We start from the raw sequence: 19677 nt of genomic DNA on the forward strand, positions 1-19677 counted from the left end.
GAGCAGTGGGGGCCTCGTCTGATGTACGTTAACTAAAGCAGACAGGCGGGTTTAGAGTTTCTGATGGAGCAGGTTTGATCGGGTCGTAGCGCGGCTGCAGTCGTGGTGAGGTGGCGGGTGTGAAGCCATCCGAGAATTCCCCCTTCAAGCCTCGTCCATACACAGGCTTGGGGAGTAACGGATTACATGTAAACAGAATACGTAACTAGTAGGAATACAGTGTTACAATCAGTTTTGAAACAAAGATGGATATATTATAGGTAGACTGAATGAATGAATTTTCTTTATGGTTTATATTGAGGCACTTTCTTTAATTTAATTTAATTATTAAATTACATTTCTTTTTTATGCAGTAGGTGGGCAACTGATTTATACAAAATGTGTAAACTATTACTGTTACTACATTTTGGATATGAAATAGTATCTTGGTTTCTACATTGTTTCACACACTTGTATAAAAAACATCTGATTGTTATTTTTATTTATTTTTATTTTGCTTTTATATTTTGATACTCAGATTAGGTTACTGATAACATTTTTTGACATGTAACTAGTTATTGTAATGGGTTACATTTGTAATGTAACCCTCCCAACCCTGTCCATATATTACAGGAGTGATGAAGGAGTCTGGGTAATGAGACAGGATGTTTGTACAGTCCTGCCATCCCAAGAGACCACCTCCCTTATCAATCCTCCTCCACCTCCCACACTCAATCTACCTCCTGCTGAGCCTGTGGCCTGAACCTCTGACCTCTTCCACTCGCCAACAGTTGCCACATTTGCATTTCCAGTCCACTTAAAACAGGAATGGGGGTGACTGAGGGAGCCCCCTCCTCTTTCGATGCTAGTACAGCAGGCCTTATTCTCATCCCAGTGACCCCCTGCCCAGGCGTACCACCCCGGACAGCAGTCTGGGGTTAATGCACCAAGCACTCCCATTGTCTCTGAATTAATGAAGTGCTCCCTGCCTGTCCCTTCTCATTCAATGACAACGAGGCGGATGACAAATGGTAGCGTTTTAAATGGCTATCGACACACGCCGTGCGCCAAGTCACAGATCCACAGCTCGTGTTGGCGCTGAGGTAACGATAATGGGGGCCCTCCGTCGATCCACTTTTAGCATCCACTCTGGGATTAATTTGGATCTAGCAGCAGCACGCTCCACACAGGAGAAGGTGCTTTATATTGAAATGGATGGTTCTCAGATGGAGGAGGAAGAGTCAGAGCCTGGGAGTGTTTTCACCTCAGAAAATGGAAGGTGGAACTTGAGTCTTTTAAAGAATGGCAAGGGAGACCTCTAGTGGAAGGCAGTGGTACTCACCCAGGCTATTGTTGGAGAATATCCATTTTCTGCACTGTGCTGTAAGGATAAGGAACATTTAGTTTCAAAGGGTCACATCAGGTCACTTCATATATTTAATAGAAACAAAGAAAAGAAACAAAAAACATTTTAGTTGCAGCCCTACTGAAATGTTGTCCATCTGTATTTCTGGAGGTACATTCGGTTTTTTCCCTGTGTTATCAGAATATTCTCATTTTGCATGGGATCAGTTTTAGTGTCTGCAGTCTTTTGTTTTTGTAAAAAGGGCCAAATGTTGTCACCTAATTGTGACCTCTTTAGTCCAGGATGTACTGTATAAAATCCAACATTCCGAAAGGAACCAGCCCTTCAAGAGACACAGGGATGGGCAACCTACTGGATGTGGAAGACGCCGTCGAGACTCAGTTTTTGACCGTTAAGTTAAATTAATCTACACTAAGTAAAAGATGGAAGATGGTTGTTTGTTATTTTTATTTTAGTGTTTCCTCTTTGGTTGTAAAAGCTTATTTTCTTTGTTGAATGTGTGTGGACATTTTTTTATTTTATTTTGATCAAACGTGAGTAGCACAGCATCACCACATCATCAAAAGACAAACGAGTCATCGCAACTGTAGTTAAAACAAATGCATGGAAAGATAAGAACTGTCTGTTAAAGGCTTCAAAGTGTCTTAATGTAAACAAAGGAAGGAAGGCGCAACATGCAGTATGCTCCAGTATTTAGCCACATCCTTCATGTCCAGTCTGTCTCTGCCCGTTTGTCTTTCCACCTTCCACCATACTGCACCGCTCTGAGCTGCTGGACGGATCTGACAGCTAGTTAGCATCTCTCTGCTGTAGGTGTGACCTTTCATGGCTGACCTCTGACCTTCTCCTGTCTTTGCAGTGCTGAGTATCCGCGGCGCCCAAGAGGAGGAGCCCCCGGATCCCCAGCTCATGCGCCTGGACAACATGCTGCTGGCGGAGGGCGTGTCCGGTCCGGAGAAAGGCGGGGGCTCGGCAGCGGCGGCGGCTGCGGCGGCAGCCTCGGGAGGAGGAGCGGGGCCCGACAACTCGGCAGAGCACTCCGACTACAGAGCCAAGCTGACCCAGATCAGACAGATCTACCACACAGAGCTGGAGAAGTACGAACAGGTGAGTGCAAACAGACAACAGACCTTTCATCTCACAGAGGAGTATGTGACGGGCTCAGAACTGTTCTAATAGTCTGTTAAAGGGACAGAGAACAGGGTACCTTTCTCAACTTCAGTTCCTAAATTTTGTTTGTTTCACATTAGAGACTTTACTCTGCAATTTAAAAACAACCAAAACACATTTAGGTGTTAATAGTGATTCACTTTTATGAATCTGTACCTCTATATTTCTCCCAAACTCTAAAAAAGTTAGCATTAGAGTACTCTCACTTGCATATTCCAACAGAACCTGTACAAAAAAAATAAAAACTCATAACATTTTAAGTGGGTAAGATTTATGGTAATGTCTATTAGTTTTACAGTTTTTACCTGAAGAGTCTCTACTTAAAACATTCAGACAATAAAATGTCCTCTTAATGGACATCCCCTTTATCACACTGGATTTCACTGCATCCCGTTACGGTCCTTTATGGATTTGAATTAAAAGCTGCGAAGATACAGCTGAAACAATAACGCTGAAGAAAAATAATCAATACAATAAGTACTTTGATAACTATTTTATAAAAAAACTTGTGAGGTTCAGCGTCTCCGCTTCAAGGATTTTCTGCTGTTCTTTTCTTATTTTATATAACATTTAAAAAAAATAAGTTTTAAAGCGGATCCAAAATTGGACAGACAAGAAAGTAAAAATGTTCATAATTGTTATGGAAATGTTCACAACTTTCCTCGACAAGAAAACATTTTCACACACAATTTACTCACCGTGGCCACTGCAATATAAAAGTCCTGCATCTCTGTGGAAACGGCATATCATAGCTACAAGTGGAAGCTCTTTTGTTCTGGATAGCAGAGTAATACTGGCATCCATCATAAAAAAAAGAGAAAAAGGTCAATTTATTTTCTACAGAATCTTGTTAATAACACTGTTTTAAAGTAATTTTGATAAAAGGTCACTATTTTCAGCTTATATATGGTTACTGTTTCTGACAGCAGCCTTCGTCACTTAAGTTGAGTTCAAGGACTGCCCGGATGTAGAAAAATCTGACCATTTATAGTTTTACAGTTTCTTCCTTGATAAATGCGATATTTTTTTTGGTAAGACTAGACTTTAGATTGTTTTCAGCGCAGAATAGTCCAGCGCATGCAGTAGGTTGTGTGTCTGTGTGTGTATTCTAAGTATAGTCTCGAACAAGTGGGGATGATTTTCTCTCATTGCCTTGATAACCGATGCATTCGCGACAATAGCATGGCTCTCAGATGAATGTGCAGAAGACAGATGAACACGCAGATAGACAGACACAGACAAAGCCTGACACGGCGAAACCCAGAGAGAGATCTACGGGAGGAGAGGAAGTAAAGAAGAGGAGACAGTAAGAGACGCAGAGCCAGAGTGTAATATGGTGGCAGATTCACGCCTGATGTCACACGGGGGGGATGAATGAAACGTCGTGGCGTGTTCGTCTCTCAGGGCGGCGATGCTGTGAAAGTGTGTGTCTGAGAAGGGAACAGCTGTCATTGGTTCCTCTCAACACACTGCCATCACCACTTGTGTTAAATATGAAATATATCAGCGCCTGTATTCCCCCTTGGCTCTGTGGAAACGCTTGCCCCAGAACTACATTAAGCAAAGAGCTGGATTTGTATTTTTAGATTCCTTTTATTGGTGACTTTTAAGTACTGTATGACATTGTGTTTTAACATCAGTTACTCACCCTGTTTGACTTTGAATATTTGAGTTGATACTTGACTAATTAAAGGGGCCCTATAATGCTTTTTGGGGTGTTGCGTACCCTGAAGTGAGATATAGGTTTTTGAACATGTAAATCGTCTGCAAAATCCCTGTGTTCCCTCCAGAGGGAGTTTCTCTCCCAAACACTCCCCCCCCTGCCTAAATAGCCTCCATTGAACTCCTTTGTCTACTTCCTGAACATATTGACATCACTAAGTAACACTTTTATGGGCTAGCGCTCAAACACATTCTAAGTGATACGCTAAGGGGACAGACATCTCTAAGTTATTGGCCAATCACAACAGAGCCAGCCAGCTAACCAATCAGAGCAGACTGGACTCAGGTTTCAGACAGGTGCTGCAGCACAGGCAGTATGAGAAAAATAAAGAGCTTTTTGAACATTAAAGCATGGAGACATGTCCCAGGAGACACTAAATTTAAATATGACCCTGGGAATGAGCAGAATAGGGACCCTTCAAGGTAAAAATTAAAAAGATTACTGCTTTTATAAACATTTAATTGTAAGGTTAAGGGAAAATGAATGTGTTTGTAAAATAGTGGGCATACCATTCAATAAACGAGATTTGGATTATATTTCACAAGTTATGGATAATTGAAACAGATCATTTGTGACTGTTTTGCTGACTTTAAATGCCCACCCATTTACTTACAAGAAAAACCAACTCTTAAAGAATTCAAGGTAACACGGTCTGAGTAATGGATAACCAAATGGTAATTTCAGGTCATTTGTTATTTATCTATACTTTTATTGACTTGAGTGTTCTTATATGTATTATTTATTAATTCCTGCATGTGCTACCTCTTTTCCAGGCCTGTAACGAGTTCACCACCCACGTCATGAACCTGTTGCGGGAGCAGTCGCGCACACGGCCGATTTCGCCAAAAGAGATCGAGCGCATGGTGAACATCATCCACCGCAAGTTCAGCTCCATCCAGATGCAGCTGAAGCAGAGCACCTGCGAGGCCGTCATGATCCTGCGCTCACGCTTCCTCGACGCCAGGTGTGTGTCATTGTGAATTTCCATACACACGCCGCAAGTGCTGCAAATAACCTTCCAATTTAACAACATCATGTGCGCCTCATATCCATATGAATGGCTGACGTAGGAGGCCTATCATGCCACAAACATGCTGTAACACATGCTGTTTGCTGCTCACCACACACACTGGGCTGGTGTGCATCTCTAGATGCCATTTGGACCAGCAGCCCCAGCAACGCCGGCCAATAAGTTCCCGGCGTGCTCCACAGCGCTAACTGTTTCCCTTTTTTAATGTAATCGCTTGTTCTTTTTGATGCGTGTTTTGGATTTGCATACATTTCTCCGAGGATAAATGTCACTCAAAGTCTGGAGTCGGAGGCACAACATTTAAATGAGGCATGCGCTTCCTTACAAAGCTCCCTATCTATTCTCTTGCAAATGATGGTGGTGGTGGTGGTGGTGCGGATAGGTGGGTGGGGGGAGCTTTCACTGGCTGAGAGGCACTGCCATGCTCGGCACCGCTGATTAATCTACTGGCTGCTGGAGCTCATGCTGGGAACATTTACATATTCTCAAGCAGGCTTTGGAGTGCGGGACAGAGATTTGGGCAGAAATCTCCTCACCGGTGGATTCATGCTCAGACACTGCTCAGGGTTCCCCGGCAGCTTTTGTAAAGCCCTCTTTAGATGTGGCACACGCAGACGTGACCTGATAGGTGCAGCAGATAGAGGGTCAGTCAACTCATGGGCATCAGCATGTGATATCTGTCTGCTCCAAGGTGTGTGTGTGTGTGTGTGTGTGTGTGTGTGTGTGTGTGTGTGTGTGTGTGTGTGTGTGTGTGGAGAGTAGGGGGCTTTTGACTGGGTTCTTTTTCTTTTCATGTTTTTTTTAATTTGATATATGCAGCCTTGTAATTATTTCCAAATGTTATTACATGTTCACTTAAACATAAGAAAAATGTAATTAAACCCTATATTTTAATATTTCTACCAATAATGTAATACAGTTAAGGAATATTTTATTTTAACTGACGATGTAATCATATTTATTTACATTTTATACAATTTAAAAAGCATAGCATTTATATTTCCAAACATTTAACTGTTTCCAATATGTATTAATACTAATGATATATACATTAAGCATTTTGTATACTTTTTTCACATTATTACATTACGTTAAAATCACCAGTTTTGAAAATGGGACCCATTTTCAACCAAATACATTATCAGTAAATATTTGATTTCACTACCAGTCAGGAGTTGTTGTTACAATGTTAGTTAAAAGGATTGCATGACTAAGTTTCATTACATTTTAGTTTAAGGTAAGGTTTTGAGCATGCTGGTATGCTAGAAGATATTATTTATCTATGTTTGTGTTTATAATAAGACCAAGTTATTCTATATGTTTGAAGTTGAAAATAATACTTGAAAACAGGACGAACCAGTAGTCATGTCCTGTGTGGAACAGCATGTGTAATTCAGGAGACAATAGGATTCCCTCAACACAGGGAACACATGGTATTGGAATGTAATATTTAACAAAAGGTTTAGTTCCAAACACTCGCAGCGGAGCAATAGGAAGATACTTCCCGCAGGAGTGAATGTCTCATCTTGTTTTGATGCCGCGTTAACATTGTTTCTGTGGATAGTTTGGAGCAACTTTATCCTTTCTTAACTTATCAATCAAAGGACCAGAAACACAATGTTTCCCTTTGTCTGAAAATGTGTCAAAAAAGTGCACAAACATGTTTGACAAAACAACGTGTCGATGTTATGTATGTTTACAGCTTGCCGCCCCCAAGTGGTCCAAAAGGTTGCAAAAGAAAGTAATGTTGATCCAAAGCAACACCAAGGAGATCACTTATTGGAAGAAGATCTTAAACGCTAGACTCGAGTTAGTGAAACATAAAGGACACTCTTGTCCTGCAAAACATTATTATATTATAACTTCTGGTTTCATATGTTGTGTCTCCTAGAGTTATGTTCAGGTTAAAAGAGAAGGTGGTTTAAAACCCTGACTGGTTTAAATGTGTTTTTTAAATTATTTGAAACCTGAACTGACTCTCAAGAATAAAAGGAAATGCAAATGTTTGTTTGTGAAAACCCTTTCTTTTAAATAATAAACAGACTAAAATAACAGATGTTGCTTTTCAAACCCTAAGTGGTTTAAAGGTAAAAGTACAATGTTAATGCTAAATAACTGAAAATAATAAATATATATTAGAAAAAAGATATAATACATTATCTTTAAATATGATTGTTTTGCATTTTTAAAAACCAACTGGTTCAAGATTAATAGGATGGATAGAAAGAAATAACCCTAGGGTTTGTGCTATTTGCATCAATGCACTGCACTATCCACTCTGTTGTAATGAAAGTAAACTGTGTTCCTGTCCTGTTGTAACCTCTGATGCTTGTTCTTGCAGACGGAAAAGGCGAAACTTCAACAAGCAGGCGACAGAGATCCTGAACGAGTATTTCTACTCACACCTCAGTAACCCATACCCCAGTGAGGAGGCTAAAGAGGAGCTGGCAAAGAAGTGTGCCATCACAGTGGCCCAGGTACAGAACAGTGCATTACCCCCCCCCCCACACACACACACACACACACACACACACACACACACACACACACACACACACACACACACACACACACACACACACACACACACACACACACACACACACAGTTTGTAAAGTGAGGCAGCTGTAAGCGTCTTGGCAAGTAACCTAAGAATACATTCTGACTGTCATGAGAACCGACAGCTCCTCTGATCTCAGCGGCACCTTTCATTGAGACAACAAAGGGCTCCAGTATAAGTATGCCATGTCATGAGTGTGTTGTCGCATTATTCAAACCAGACAAAGCTATTTTTGACCACTTTGTGTTTCTATTGAAGTAACACAAGCTAAAACAACAGCGCTTTCATAGCTATTACCTGATATCATATAGTGTCCATAATACACAAAACGTTCAAAAGTGAGCTGATATTTAACCACTTCTTTTGATATTAAAAGTAACTGTTCTTTGTTTCATGTGATTAGAAAGTAAATGTTTTTTGGCTAGTCATCAAAACATTTGACAAAACTATTCATTGATTAATGAAAAAAGATCAATAGGTTCATCAGTTGTGAAAATAGCAGATCACAGTATAAGGAAGTAATTACCATAAGCTCATTAGCTTCTGCAAAATTAGCGCTGCAGTAATTTGAGGCATGTGCAGTAAAGATTTACTTGACATCTTATAATAACCTACCGTGCATCTAAACACTTACGATGTTTGTTCCAATACTGCTGACAAGCCATGAGCGTTAAATATTTAGGCACCTTGCTTTTTTTCACCTTTGCATTCTAGCGCTCAAGTTGTTTCAATCCTGTGAGAATTGATAATAAGGGAAGCCACGCCAAGGTAAACAGCAGTTTGTGTTTTGAATCCATCATTTGGGAATGGATTGTTTTCTCAATTGGTTTCATTAATTTATACCAAATGATTGGAGGATGCATCTGGGCCTGATTGTGGAAGCTGCTCGGCGGCGGGAATGATTTGTCGAGCTCCCGTTTCTCGGCCATAATAAAGGAGAATGTTTACCTAGTCTGTGTATTGGAAACTTTGCAGGATTGATTTGGTTTTCATTTTAATGTTGTTTATCATTAGCGCTGGGATTACCCCCCTGGCTTCATCTGGGAGTCCATTAGCAGTAATGGGCGTTAGCGGATGTTGACTGATTGGTGCTTGCGTGAGTTCTGATGATAGCTGCAGTCATGGTGACATAATGAGACTGTTATTGGCAATCATTCCATTCTGGCACTAATGCAGATTCACAGCACCAGTCTATGTAGCCCCTACCTCTCTGCAGTGTAACACATGCCATTAAGGCCATGGAAGCTAAAGACCACCATTATATCTCTAGATGCTTGCCCTCAGATTTGGAGAGGCTGTGATTGTTCTGATTTTGTGAGCATTAAACTACATTTTTTTGTTTGTCTGCTCAGGTTTCCAACTGGTTTGGGAATAAACGAATCAGATACAAGAAAAACATTGGTAAGTTCCAAGAAGAAGCCAACATGTACGCTGCGAGAACTGCCGTGAATGCGGCTAATGCATCCTCACATGGAAGCCAAGCAAATTCACCCTCAACTCCAAACTCTGCAGGTGAGACAGGAAGTCCCTGGCTCTGATCAGCTACTAGACATGTACCTCCTCTCTGTGCATTACTAATCGAAACATTTCAGTATTTTAGTGTGAGGCCATTTCAATGCTGGTGCTGGTGATTTGTAAGGAATGAAACATTATGGACTAACAAAAAGGGCAGTTCTTTTACAACGGACGTGCCTACCACCTGGTAAAGCACCATTATTATACTGAATAGGTTCATATTAACAAAAACAACTGCCCCATTAGAGCAAAACTTTGTCAGGGATTAGCCAACCTGAGCCCCATGCCAAGTCTCCCTATGCTTACTGTCCTTTGTCTTCATCTCAATTAATACTATCCTTCATGTATGACGATTTAACTCTGTATCCATCGTGTTCTACCGTGCTGACATTCAAAGGATAGTTCTGGTAATATTCATTAATTCTTTCTTATTGTTGACAAATCTCATGAAAAGACTAAACTAACAATGAATTGACTCTACTAACAAGTACTTCTTCCTCTGTGCTATGAAGCTACCTTTCCCTAAAAACTAGTGAAAACACATCGATGAGCCTCACAGTTGCCGCTCATTTACATGCACACACAGTACTGTTTTGGGGTCCATGTCACATAAATCCCATGTAAAAGGAGTGCAGCAGCAATGATGCACTTGTGGTTCCCTCGTATTGAAGTCTAAAAAAAGATCTGTGGTTAACACAAGCTCAAAAGATTCTCAGGTTTCTATCAGCCTATACCCCACTCTTAATTTTTGAATCTTAAAAAAGGTGTTTGCAAATGGCTAAATGAGACTAAGCAGGTTGTTGGGGACATTAAACGTCATCATGCCGAACATTTTGTTATGATGACGCTTCAAAATCAAACGCTTAGTAAAACGTTGTAAATATCAAACACGTTTTAGCTTGGCACTGAGAACCACTGATAGGGCACCAGAGTAAGATAGGACTTCTGTGAAGTGCTTTTCTTTTTCATGAGTCTTGTTGAAAATAAGAAAAAACAATATTACTAGGTGTATCTTTTTAAAATATGGTCCATTATTTTGAGAAATGTCTATATTTGTCATCATATCAGTGCTGTGTCTCAATTTGGATACTTCTGCTAGCACTAAAGGTTCCACCTGTATGCCAGCTCGCATTTGTGTTGTCGATCACAGCAAATTGAATTTACCCAATTAACTACTGGTGGCTTCCTCTGACAACAGTAAAGTGGTACCTATTTTTATATTTTTTATTTATTGCATAACTATCATTTGTATTAAGAAGTCTTCAACACTTCGAGGGTGAGGACTCAAAATGCATTAGCCATACTTCTCAGTGTGAACACATTCACACTCAAAATAGCAAGTGTAACCACAGAAGAACGCAAATTGAGACCCAGTACGCAACAGGAAACATGTTGAGCCAAGCATAGAACAAGTATGGGAAGCAAATGCAAACAACTACCTTAGCTTAGCAAAATGTGGTGGAGGGAAATACTCACAGACCACTCTATATCAGATTTTATTACATAATTTGCTCTGTTGTACCGAGTAGTCACCAAATAAATTGAAAAGCGTCACAAGTTTAGTTGGAAAATGCATTAGTATTTTAGTCAAATTTGACTCTTAGTTCCCTATAGTGTTTTATGCTAAGCTAGGCTAAACACATCCTGCGTTGGACAGCAATAAAGGACATTCAGACTGCTTTTTCAATTCTTCTCTACTAATCTACTTCTCTACTAATATACAAACGTGCTTGTCTTGGTTTGGACGTAAAAACTCGACCCAAACAGCTGCTGTGTGGGGCTACAGCTGTATCTCTTCTGTCCATTAGTTTCCTGTATGGCTCCATTCCTCTCTTTGTGGCTGCTAGCTAACCTCTGCATGATGCTCCTTTGACTTGCTCCCCCTGCTTGCTCTGTCTCTCTGTGATGCGACTGCTCCGTCTCTCCTTTCAGGTTCTGCTGGCTCTTTTAACATGTCAAACTCCGGGGACTTGTTCATGAGCGTGCAGTCTCTCAATGGGGACTCGTACCAGGGGGCTCAGGTGGGAGCCAACGTGCAGTCACAGGTAGGGCTGTGAGCAGATTAGCAGATAATACAGGGGCAGGCCCACTTAACATCCCAGTAGACGGTTTGACTCGTCATGCACAGCTTTAATTATTATCATTATTTCAACACTTTAGAGCTGAAGTTCGTGTCTTCTTGTTGATTTTGATAAACAATTTAGCGATTTTTAGTCTTTTTTTTCAAGTGGAAAGAGTGCTACTATATTCTAGGATTTCCTACTTTCCTTTTTCATGTATCATTGTAACCTATACATATTTTGGGGGATTTGGGCAATTGGTCAAACAAAGACATTTTTGATGGCCAGTTTTGGTCTTTTGAATTACTAAATTTAGTTTGATTAATTGAAGAAATATCTGCAGGTTAATCAGAAATGACTGAACTCACAAAACAGCCTACATTTTAAAAATGTATTTAGTTAATTTTTTTACTCAAATAAAACATTTAAATTTCCTGAGATTATCAAGTCATAATTTTGTGGAAATAAACTACATTTCTTTTTTAACATGGCCCTAATCTGTTGTAATCTTTAGGCATCATTTAATGCTATTAATTAAATGCTGGTTTTAATGATGTGGAAAGTTAAGAAGTCTGTGGTAAAAAAGGACTTTACTTGCCCTTCTACAAAGCTTTTATAACAGTCTCAAAGGCAGAGTACTTCCCACAGTGTGTTCACCACGGGAAAGGATTGTCATTTTACCCCCAAAAAAGCCAACGTTTTTATCATAAAAGCCTTTTTGTCTGATTGGACCTCGTCGTCTCCAGAGATATCCTTGCAGCTGTGTCTCCTCGTCTTGTCTCCTCTCTGTTCTCTGGCGTTGGCTCTGACCTTGCTTTGTTTGTTGTTTCTGAATGTTTCAGGTGGATACCCTTCGCCATGTTATCAGTCAGACAGGCGGATACAGTGAAGGACTCACAGCCAACCAGATGTACAGTCCGCAGGGCATCAATGTAAGGATTCTTTTTCTCCTTTCACTCCCTACCAATTATTTCAAAGCCATAGGGCTCAGAATGCCACTTAGCGGGACTTGTCTTTGCTCCGCGGTCGCCCTAGTTGATTGCTTGTGTATCGCTCCCGCCATGGGCAGCGCACTGTCCGGCGTACGCAGGCATGTGGCCGGACACACACATGCAGGGCCGCCATCTGAGCCTGTCATGTTGGATCAGGTCTGGCGTAGCACCTGCAGCCACGTACAGTCAGCCGTGAGCTAGCTGCACGACCAGGTGACACCTCCTGCCCCTGACTTCAGATCCCTCTGACCACCTGACCCGTGATCAGCAGTCCCCACGGACAGAAGCTCCCACAAAGACAACACGGCTAAAAATAAAACCTCACGCCACTGGGAACAAATCCTCACACTGGAAAAAATGCTGCTCCAATAATCAGTTACAAAATTAGGAAAACAAGGTTTTTAAGTAAAATGCCAGTAGAACACGTGAACATTGCCTGGTACCATTTCTTGGGATGTTTGGATAAATTAGATGTTGTAATTTGCTGGGAAAACTTTTGTTTTACAAGAATCAGGAAATGTTAAACAAAGTAACCAGAAATGCCCACATTGTTTTCTGATGTTAATTGGTGATTTTCCAACAAAAAAATTCTTGAAACATGATGCTCCATCTTTTACAAATACCTCAGCAGCTTAAAAACCTTGTGACAGAAAACAACTCAAAAGAAGATATAATAAGAGTCTTTGACTTATTTAGATACTTAAGCTGCATTGTCTAAAAACAAGACCCTATATCTCACTGCATTGTTACTCCTTAAGTTATTATGTCTCATATCAAGAGTAAAGATTCAAAGACTCAGAGGCTTTATTGTCATATGCACAGTCGCTACAGTGTAGATATGGCAAGGAAAATCTGATGTCCCAGTCTCCTCTAACAATGCAACATAAATATATACATAAAACCATTGAAACAAACAATAAAACTGCAAAAAGAGTAGGATAAAATAGTGCAACATTCAGGGGCGCAGATAGTTAGGGACACTGATCTGTCCCCCACATTTATAAAAAAATAATAATTATATTCAATTTTGTATTACTTTATATATATATTTGTTCACATGATCGTTTTAACGCCTTAACAAGTTATCCTTCTTGCACTTAAAGGTTCAATTCATTTGTTTATCCTCATACATACTTACATTGTATTATATTTGAGCTTGAAACAGTTCATATTTGAGCTCACGGTTAATGTTACTTATGATTTTAAAACACAGTAAAACAAAAAGTAAGTAAATATCGTGAAATTCATTTATCTCAGTTTTGTCCCACCCCACCATTTCAAAAATCTCACCTGCGCCCCTGGCAAGATACTCTTGCATGACCATTGGGCATGTAATGCAGATGAAACTATATACATGTTAAGAAATGAAAATACAGTTAGCTCAATGTTGCAGAGACATATTCTGACTAGAAATTAGACAAATATACTTGGCAAGATTTCACATTTTTGTAGTGCATGTGCCAGTGCATGTGTCCTCTTCATGTTTGTGAAGCAGAGTTTGGGGGTAGAAGTGGGGGTTGTTATCAAGCGAGAGGGGGTGGGGGGTGAACTTGCTGGCGGCTGCAAACAGTAGGGAAATTCACAGCGACAAGCCGTGTCGTAAAGGGGAAAATCGATAAGACAGACACAAGGAGAGCAGAGTGTGGACTTGGGACAGCAATCCAAGCGCATTGCTCAGATCATGTTGCTGCCACGCTAATGGCCCTGACAGCGAGCCGCGCTCAGAGCAGGAGGACGGTCACCGCCGCGGCTCGGCTCTTCCGCTGTCTGCCGTCGTGCCTCAGCGGCCATATGATAATCAGATGAAATGTCTCCCGTATAAAAACATGTATGTGTATTCAAATGGGCAGCTGTGAGCCCCGGAGAGGCCGCTAACGTATTCACCCCCCCCCCCCCCCCCCCAGTCCTCTGACCTCACTGATACGGTTCTCCTTGGACGCCTGCCTGCTCTACCACATCTTACACTGCCACAATATGCTGTGTTATTCACTTTTATACCCTGTAAAGAAGCACGCAATGCATAATGTAAGAGCGGGATATCTGTCTGCAGCCTGTTGGCCTATGATTTATGTAGCTGAGGCAGTACGCTAGCAGTCCTGGCTTCTTCTTCACTCTCCTCTTCACTGCGAGATGTGCTCTGCAGTTTAGTTTGAGAGTGTTCGTGCGGATTTCTGTCAGAGTTGTTCATCTTGGATGCTGTATGCTATCCTTTATGTAAAGCTCCTTCTGGTTTCTTTTAGCTTCTAAAATTCAGAGCTCCTCATGGATTATACTACGCAAATGATACATTTTAAAGTCACTTTGTTTTTACAAATAACAAAATATAACCCAGAAATGCCTTAGACATGCTTCAGATGTCTCTTACAACCAGTTTAAGAAGTATTTAGATGTATTAGTTATACCACAGAGCAGTAAATGTCCTTTAAAATATAACCTATGTAATTATCAGCATCAAAATGTACTAGTAACAAAAGTACAAATATACATTTTGCATAATAATCATCACAATCATAATTATAATAATACAACACATTCATAAATAATTCAATAATAAAAAAATAAACTAAAATATTTACTTTACAGGGTACATTTTAGATTAATATATATTATATTGTTGGATGTTTGATCATTTAAAATGTTCACTGATTGCATCATAGCATTAATATTGCAGCTAGTAAAGGCGGAGATTATCTTTTACTATTTGCATCGCTGGTTAGCTTATACATTTCAATAAGGGATCAATAGTCAATAAACATGTTGAACTTGAAATAAATCTACCAAGTAACTAAGGTCATTAACAATTACATTTAGTAGAAGTAATTGATTACTCAAGGACCTTAAAGTTGTATTTGAGTTAATTGACCTAGTTACTTGCTCTGCAGAGTTAAAGGAAATATCTAATGCAAAATTAAAAAGTGATTTGAGACATTTTTGGAACAAGATGTCAGACATTCCCCAGTCTGACCCCTCCACATTTGGTTCCACACTCACTGTCTGCCGTCTCAAATACCAGGCTGTGAAATGAAAGGCTGTCGCAGTTTTTCTGATGGCTTTAAACTTATTATTAATATCCTAAAAGCTCTTTAGCCGGCCTGTCTGTGCAGAGGAGAGGCCCTCCGCTGCTCTTATTGTATGTTAATTCCTGCTGTCAGCGTCACAATTAGTGCAAATGACGTTGATTGCACGTGTTTTTGTTTCAGAGTTCTTTTCATACAATTTTCATATATTATTCATATTCAAAGTGAAAGTGACAGGCACTTATTTCAAACCAGATCTTTGTATTTTCTTCATTATGTGAATTTGAGTATGCAGCCCCTGATGGGGGTACAGACTGTAATTCACTCGACTTCTGCTTGGTTGAAAACATGATTTTATATTTTTTATGTCAGTCTCATTCTGTAATATTAGCCGTAATAATTTGAGCTAGCTTCAGATCCAGGAGGCATAATGGCTTTAGGCTCCCAGTATATCCCAGCATTCCCCGCTGCGCTCTTACACTCGCCCTCAGGACTTCCATGCGTTGTGCCTCACTGTGTTGGTGCATTGAGTAATGAATATGAAAGTAATCGCCCCCCCCCTTTTTTTCCTCGCAGGCAAACGGCGGCTGGCAGGATGCCCCGACCCCCTCATCGGTGACTTCGCCCACAGAAGGACCCGGAAGCGTTCACTCCGACACCTCCAACTGATCCTCCACCCCTCAACTCCTCCGTCCTCTGACCCTAACCTGCTTCACCACATCTCCCAAAATGTAACCCCCCCCTCCTCGGGGCTGGACGTACTGACGCTGGGGTCTGGGATGACATTAACGGACAAATCTTTCATTTATTCTTATCTGGACCGCCGTGTAAGAGGACTCACGCCCACCACCCTCACAGTTTGTACAGTTTCCACTCGATGTCCATGTTGCCTCTTTGTATTTCTGACAGTACACACTCACACAGCAGGCACACAGCTAGCAGAATGCCCTCCGTCTTGTAAATTGAAATGCTCCCACATTACCTCGATTCGAAACATCAGAGAACTACAGGCTTCGGTTTTACTAAAGTGGTAGCACTTTCTATGACTTCCATGTCTATGATGCATTATTAATACACTTATAATTCAATATAACCTGCTTTTAAGCTCTCATAAATATTCATAATGATTTATAACAGCAATTTTAACACATAATAAAACATTTTATGAAGACTTATAAGGTCAAGTATCATAATACTTCATACTTGCTGGTCATTCACTGACTATCAGCATGGATCATAGTGTGTTATAGTTCCCATTAGTTGTAATGCTTAATAAAAGTTTAAAAATGCATTATAATATTTTTAGAATGATTACAATTTGATCATAAGTCACCGTGAGATATCATTGTTTGCTTTAAATAAAGTTAAAATGAATTGTACGTGTTTTGTATGTTCTAGGATTTAGATTTACTGATGTTTTTCACTTTATTTAACGCAAACAACGTTAGACTAACTTATAATCACTATAATGCCTTATCATAAGACATTCATCAAAAACAAACTCTTATTACAATTATGGGAATTAAAATACTTTATGGTTCTTGCAACATTTAAATGATAGTGTTCTGATACATGACTTTATGAAGTCTTTTTAATGTTATCTTACATAACAAATGTATGAGTGGTAATAACTACAAGCGCATTCTAAGTATGTTTATAGTGCATTACGGACATGCATAGACAGTGTTATCACTATTCTTTTATAATTATCGAAATTTTACTGTACACACACCATGCCCTGTCTTTAATACTATCTATAGTGCCAAAATTCAACCCTAGAGTTAAGTTTTGATCATGTTTTTCAGGTCATTGTTTGTGAAGTGTTATTATGTCCAGTCATAATAATCAGGTAATATCCCAGGCTTGATTTGTATAGTTTGTATTCAGAATAATAATTCAACAGATTCACATTTTTTAGCAACAAATAGATTCTGTCTTGTTTGTTGGCGGCATCCACAATATTTAGAAATTGACCTGAAACACTAAACGAATGACAACGCTAGAAGCCATTTGGGCGTGTCAAAATGTATCAAAGCACAAGAACATGTAGTGATTTAGCTCAAAAGGTAAAAGTGTAAGAGAACAACGTTAAGATGCAACTACAGGAGTCATGTATGGAAGACAAAGAGTGTGCGTACATGGTCAGACAGTCAGTGTGTATCAGTGAGGTCAATATAGCCAAATACTGCTGGTAACCAAATCCACAACAACAGCTGCAATTCAGATTTTAAGGTTCCATGTTTGCATGACTTTGACTCTGAATTCACTTTTCCTTTCGGGAAATATATTTGTGTAAAAATCCTGAGAGCAGTTTGGGAAATTTTGAACAGATTTAAGATTCAATTAGATTATTCTTTACACCATATGAAGAATGTATTTTCTTTGCAACAATAATTGTGCTCAAAATGTCCCATTGCTCAGTATTTTTGCACAAATACACCACCATAGACAGTCAGTTCCGATCCCATAACCCCCGTTTTCTAATGTTATTATTTGAAGAACTTTATATTTTCCAAATACTTTTAGATTTCTTTTTAAAATGAAACTAAAAACCACAAATTGACACAAACCAATCCAAAATGTGAAACTAAATTTGTGATTTTTTTGTTGTATGTACAGTATTGTATGTGGTCTAACATCCTCATTTGCATACTTTGATACCAAAAAAAGGTGGAATTGTTATCCTCTCCATTGGGATCAGCTTTACTGACATTTCTTTTTTTCCTAGAATTTTTATTCTCTACGGTACTAGTGAGCGTCTAATGCTCTCTGTATTCAAAGCCAAAAAAAGCAGTTGGAATACAGTGGTGTTTATATAAATTAAAGCAGAAATACCCTGATGGCACACAAATCCAGAAACTGTTTGGATATATTTTTATGTCTCCATTTTGTGAATAACTCTTTTTTTTCATTTGATATTACTTTGCTTTGCTACAGGTCTTTTTTTATGCTATCATTATATGTGAATTAGCCCAAGAATGCTCTATATACAGTTTGTAGATATGCACTTTTACTCTTTTCTTTTTTTGCATCTTTGAATTTGGACTGTCGTTTTTTGAACGCAGCCTGGTGGATTAAAGGTGAAATCCTGTCGTAAATTTTTACGAAGACCACCGGAAAAAGTAAGATGGCAGCTGTCAGATGGAAGGTGACATGAAAAGTTAGCATTAAAATACCATCACACTCTGTCTTTGCTTTTAACCTCAACTGAACCCTTACGGAACCCTAAAGTGAAATCCCGACATCACAAATACAGCGTGAGAACCCCAGGTATTTTTGGGAAGTTGTCAGTGTGTTTGTATTTATTACACATGTATGAAATCATGGATGTTTTGGAGCTGCTGTGTGGAAGTCGAACACGGAAGGCATGATGACACCAAACACTCATTTGGATCTACCCCCCACCTGCTCAGTGTTACAGTGGAGGGGCCATGTCTTAGAGTCATTGGAGTGAACTGACAGCAGCGGCCATGCAAGGAACACAAGAGAGTGTTTCTGCAGTCCCACGCCCCCCATCCCCACCCCCACCCCAGCCCCTGGAAGAAAAAAAGGCTTAACCCTACTTTTCACATCGCCTGTCAAATATTATCGAAGCTTCATGTAATGACGCTTTTTAGTTTTTGAATATAAAAGGAAAAGAGACATGATGAAGAAATATGAACAATTTGTAAAACATGAAATGTTTTATTTGTTGCATGTCTTTTTGTTCTTCAATAAAAAATAACGTACTGCAGTGTTTTTGAATGTTAACTTCTTTTTTATAAGGATTTCAGAGTGAAACCGTAGAGCCTTTTTCTTGACAGGTTTTACATTTTAAGATCTCTGCGTATGTAAAAAGGTATCAAATGGAAATTGTCTTTTTAATTCCGATTCTAAAACCTGTTTTTTCTGTGGAGAACAATTAGCTGAGAGGTGTAGGTTTTATGGTCTCTTAATTTGTACTGGCAATGCGTATCCCAAATAAATAGTTTCTTTTGTTGCATACATTGCGGTTTTGTCATTTTTCATGTCAAATGTAATGTACTTTGGGTTCTGATCCGACCTGGGGACCTTTTACCCACAGTATGTCACTCCCCATGTCTCTATAGGAAATGCATTGCAGTGAAGAAACTAAAATGTTGACTTTAATTCAATGTATTACGGCAACACAATTCACATGACTGTATTAGGTTAGTTAAAAGCAATAATATTACGTTGAACTTAATGTTTTTTACTTAAACTTAATATTATTGCTTTCAATAAACCTAATGCGGTTATGTGTGACC

The 19677-nt window shown here is 39.6% G+C and overlaps 1 protein-coding gene across 2 annotated transcripts in view; it reads left to right on the plus strand.

Annotated features, from left to right (window-relative positions):
• Positions 1–19396, plus strand: part of LOC134870136 (pre-B-cell leukemia transcription factor 1-like) — a 63529-nt gene extending 44133 nt beyond the window's left edge. The window contains exons 3-9 of one of the 2 annotated variants that reach the window (XM_063892177.1): positions 2205–2452; positions 5012–5202; positions 7610–7745; positions 9181–9340; positions 11276–11388; positions 12246–12335; positions 15989–19396. In XM_063892177.1, the coding sequence (XP_063748247.1) occupies positions 2205–2452; positions 5012–5202; positions 7610–7745; positions 9181–9340; positions 11276–11388; positions 12246–12335; positions 15989–16081 (1031 nt within the window). In that variant the 3' untranslated portion in view covers positions 16082–19396. The remainder of the gene's footprint in view (positions 1–2204; positions 2453–5011; positions 5203–7609; positions 7746–9180; positions 9341–11275; positions 11389–12245; positions 12336–15988) is intronic. The other variant, XM_063892178.1, reaches the window with a different exon arrangement.
• Positions 19397–19677: the final 281 nt, after the last annotated feature.

This window comes from Eleginops maclovinus, chromosome 9 (assembly GCF_036324505.1).
Source record: "Eleginops maclovinus isolate JMC-PN-2008 ecotype Puerto Natales chromosome 9, JC_Emac_rtc_rv5, whole genome shotgun sequence".
Lineage (NCBI taxonomy): Eukaryota > Metazoa > Chordata > Actinopteri > Perciformes > Eleginopidae > Eleginops > Eleginops maclovinus.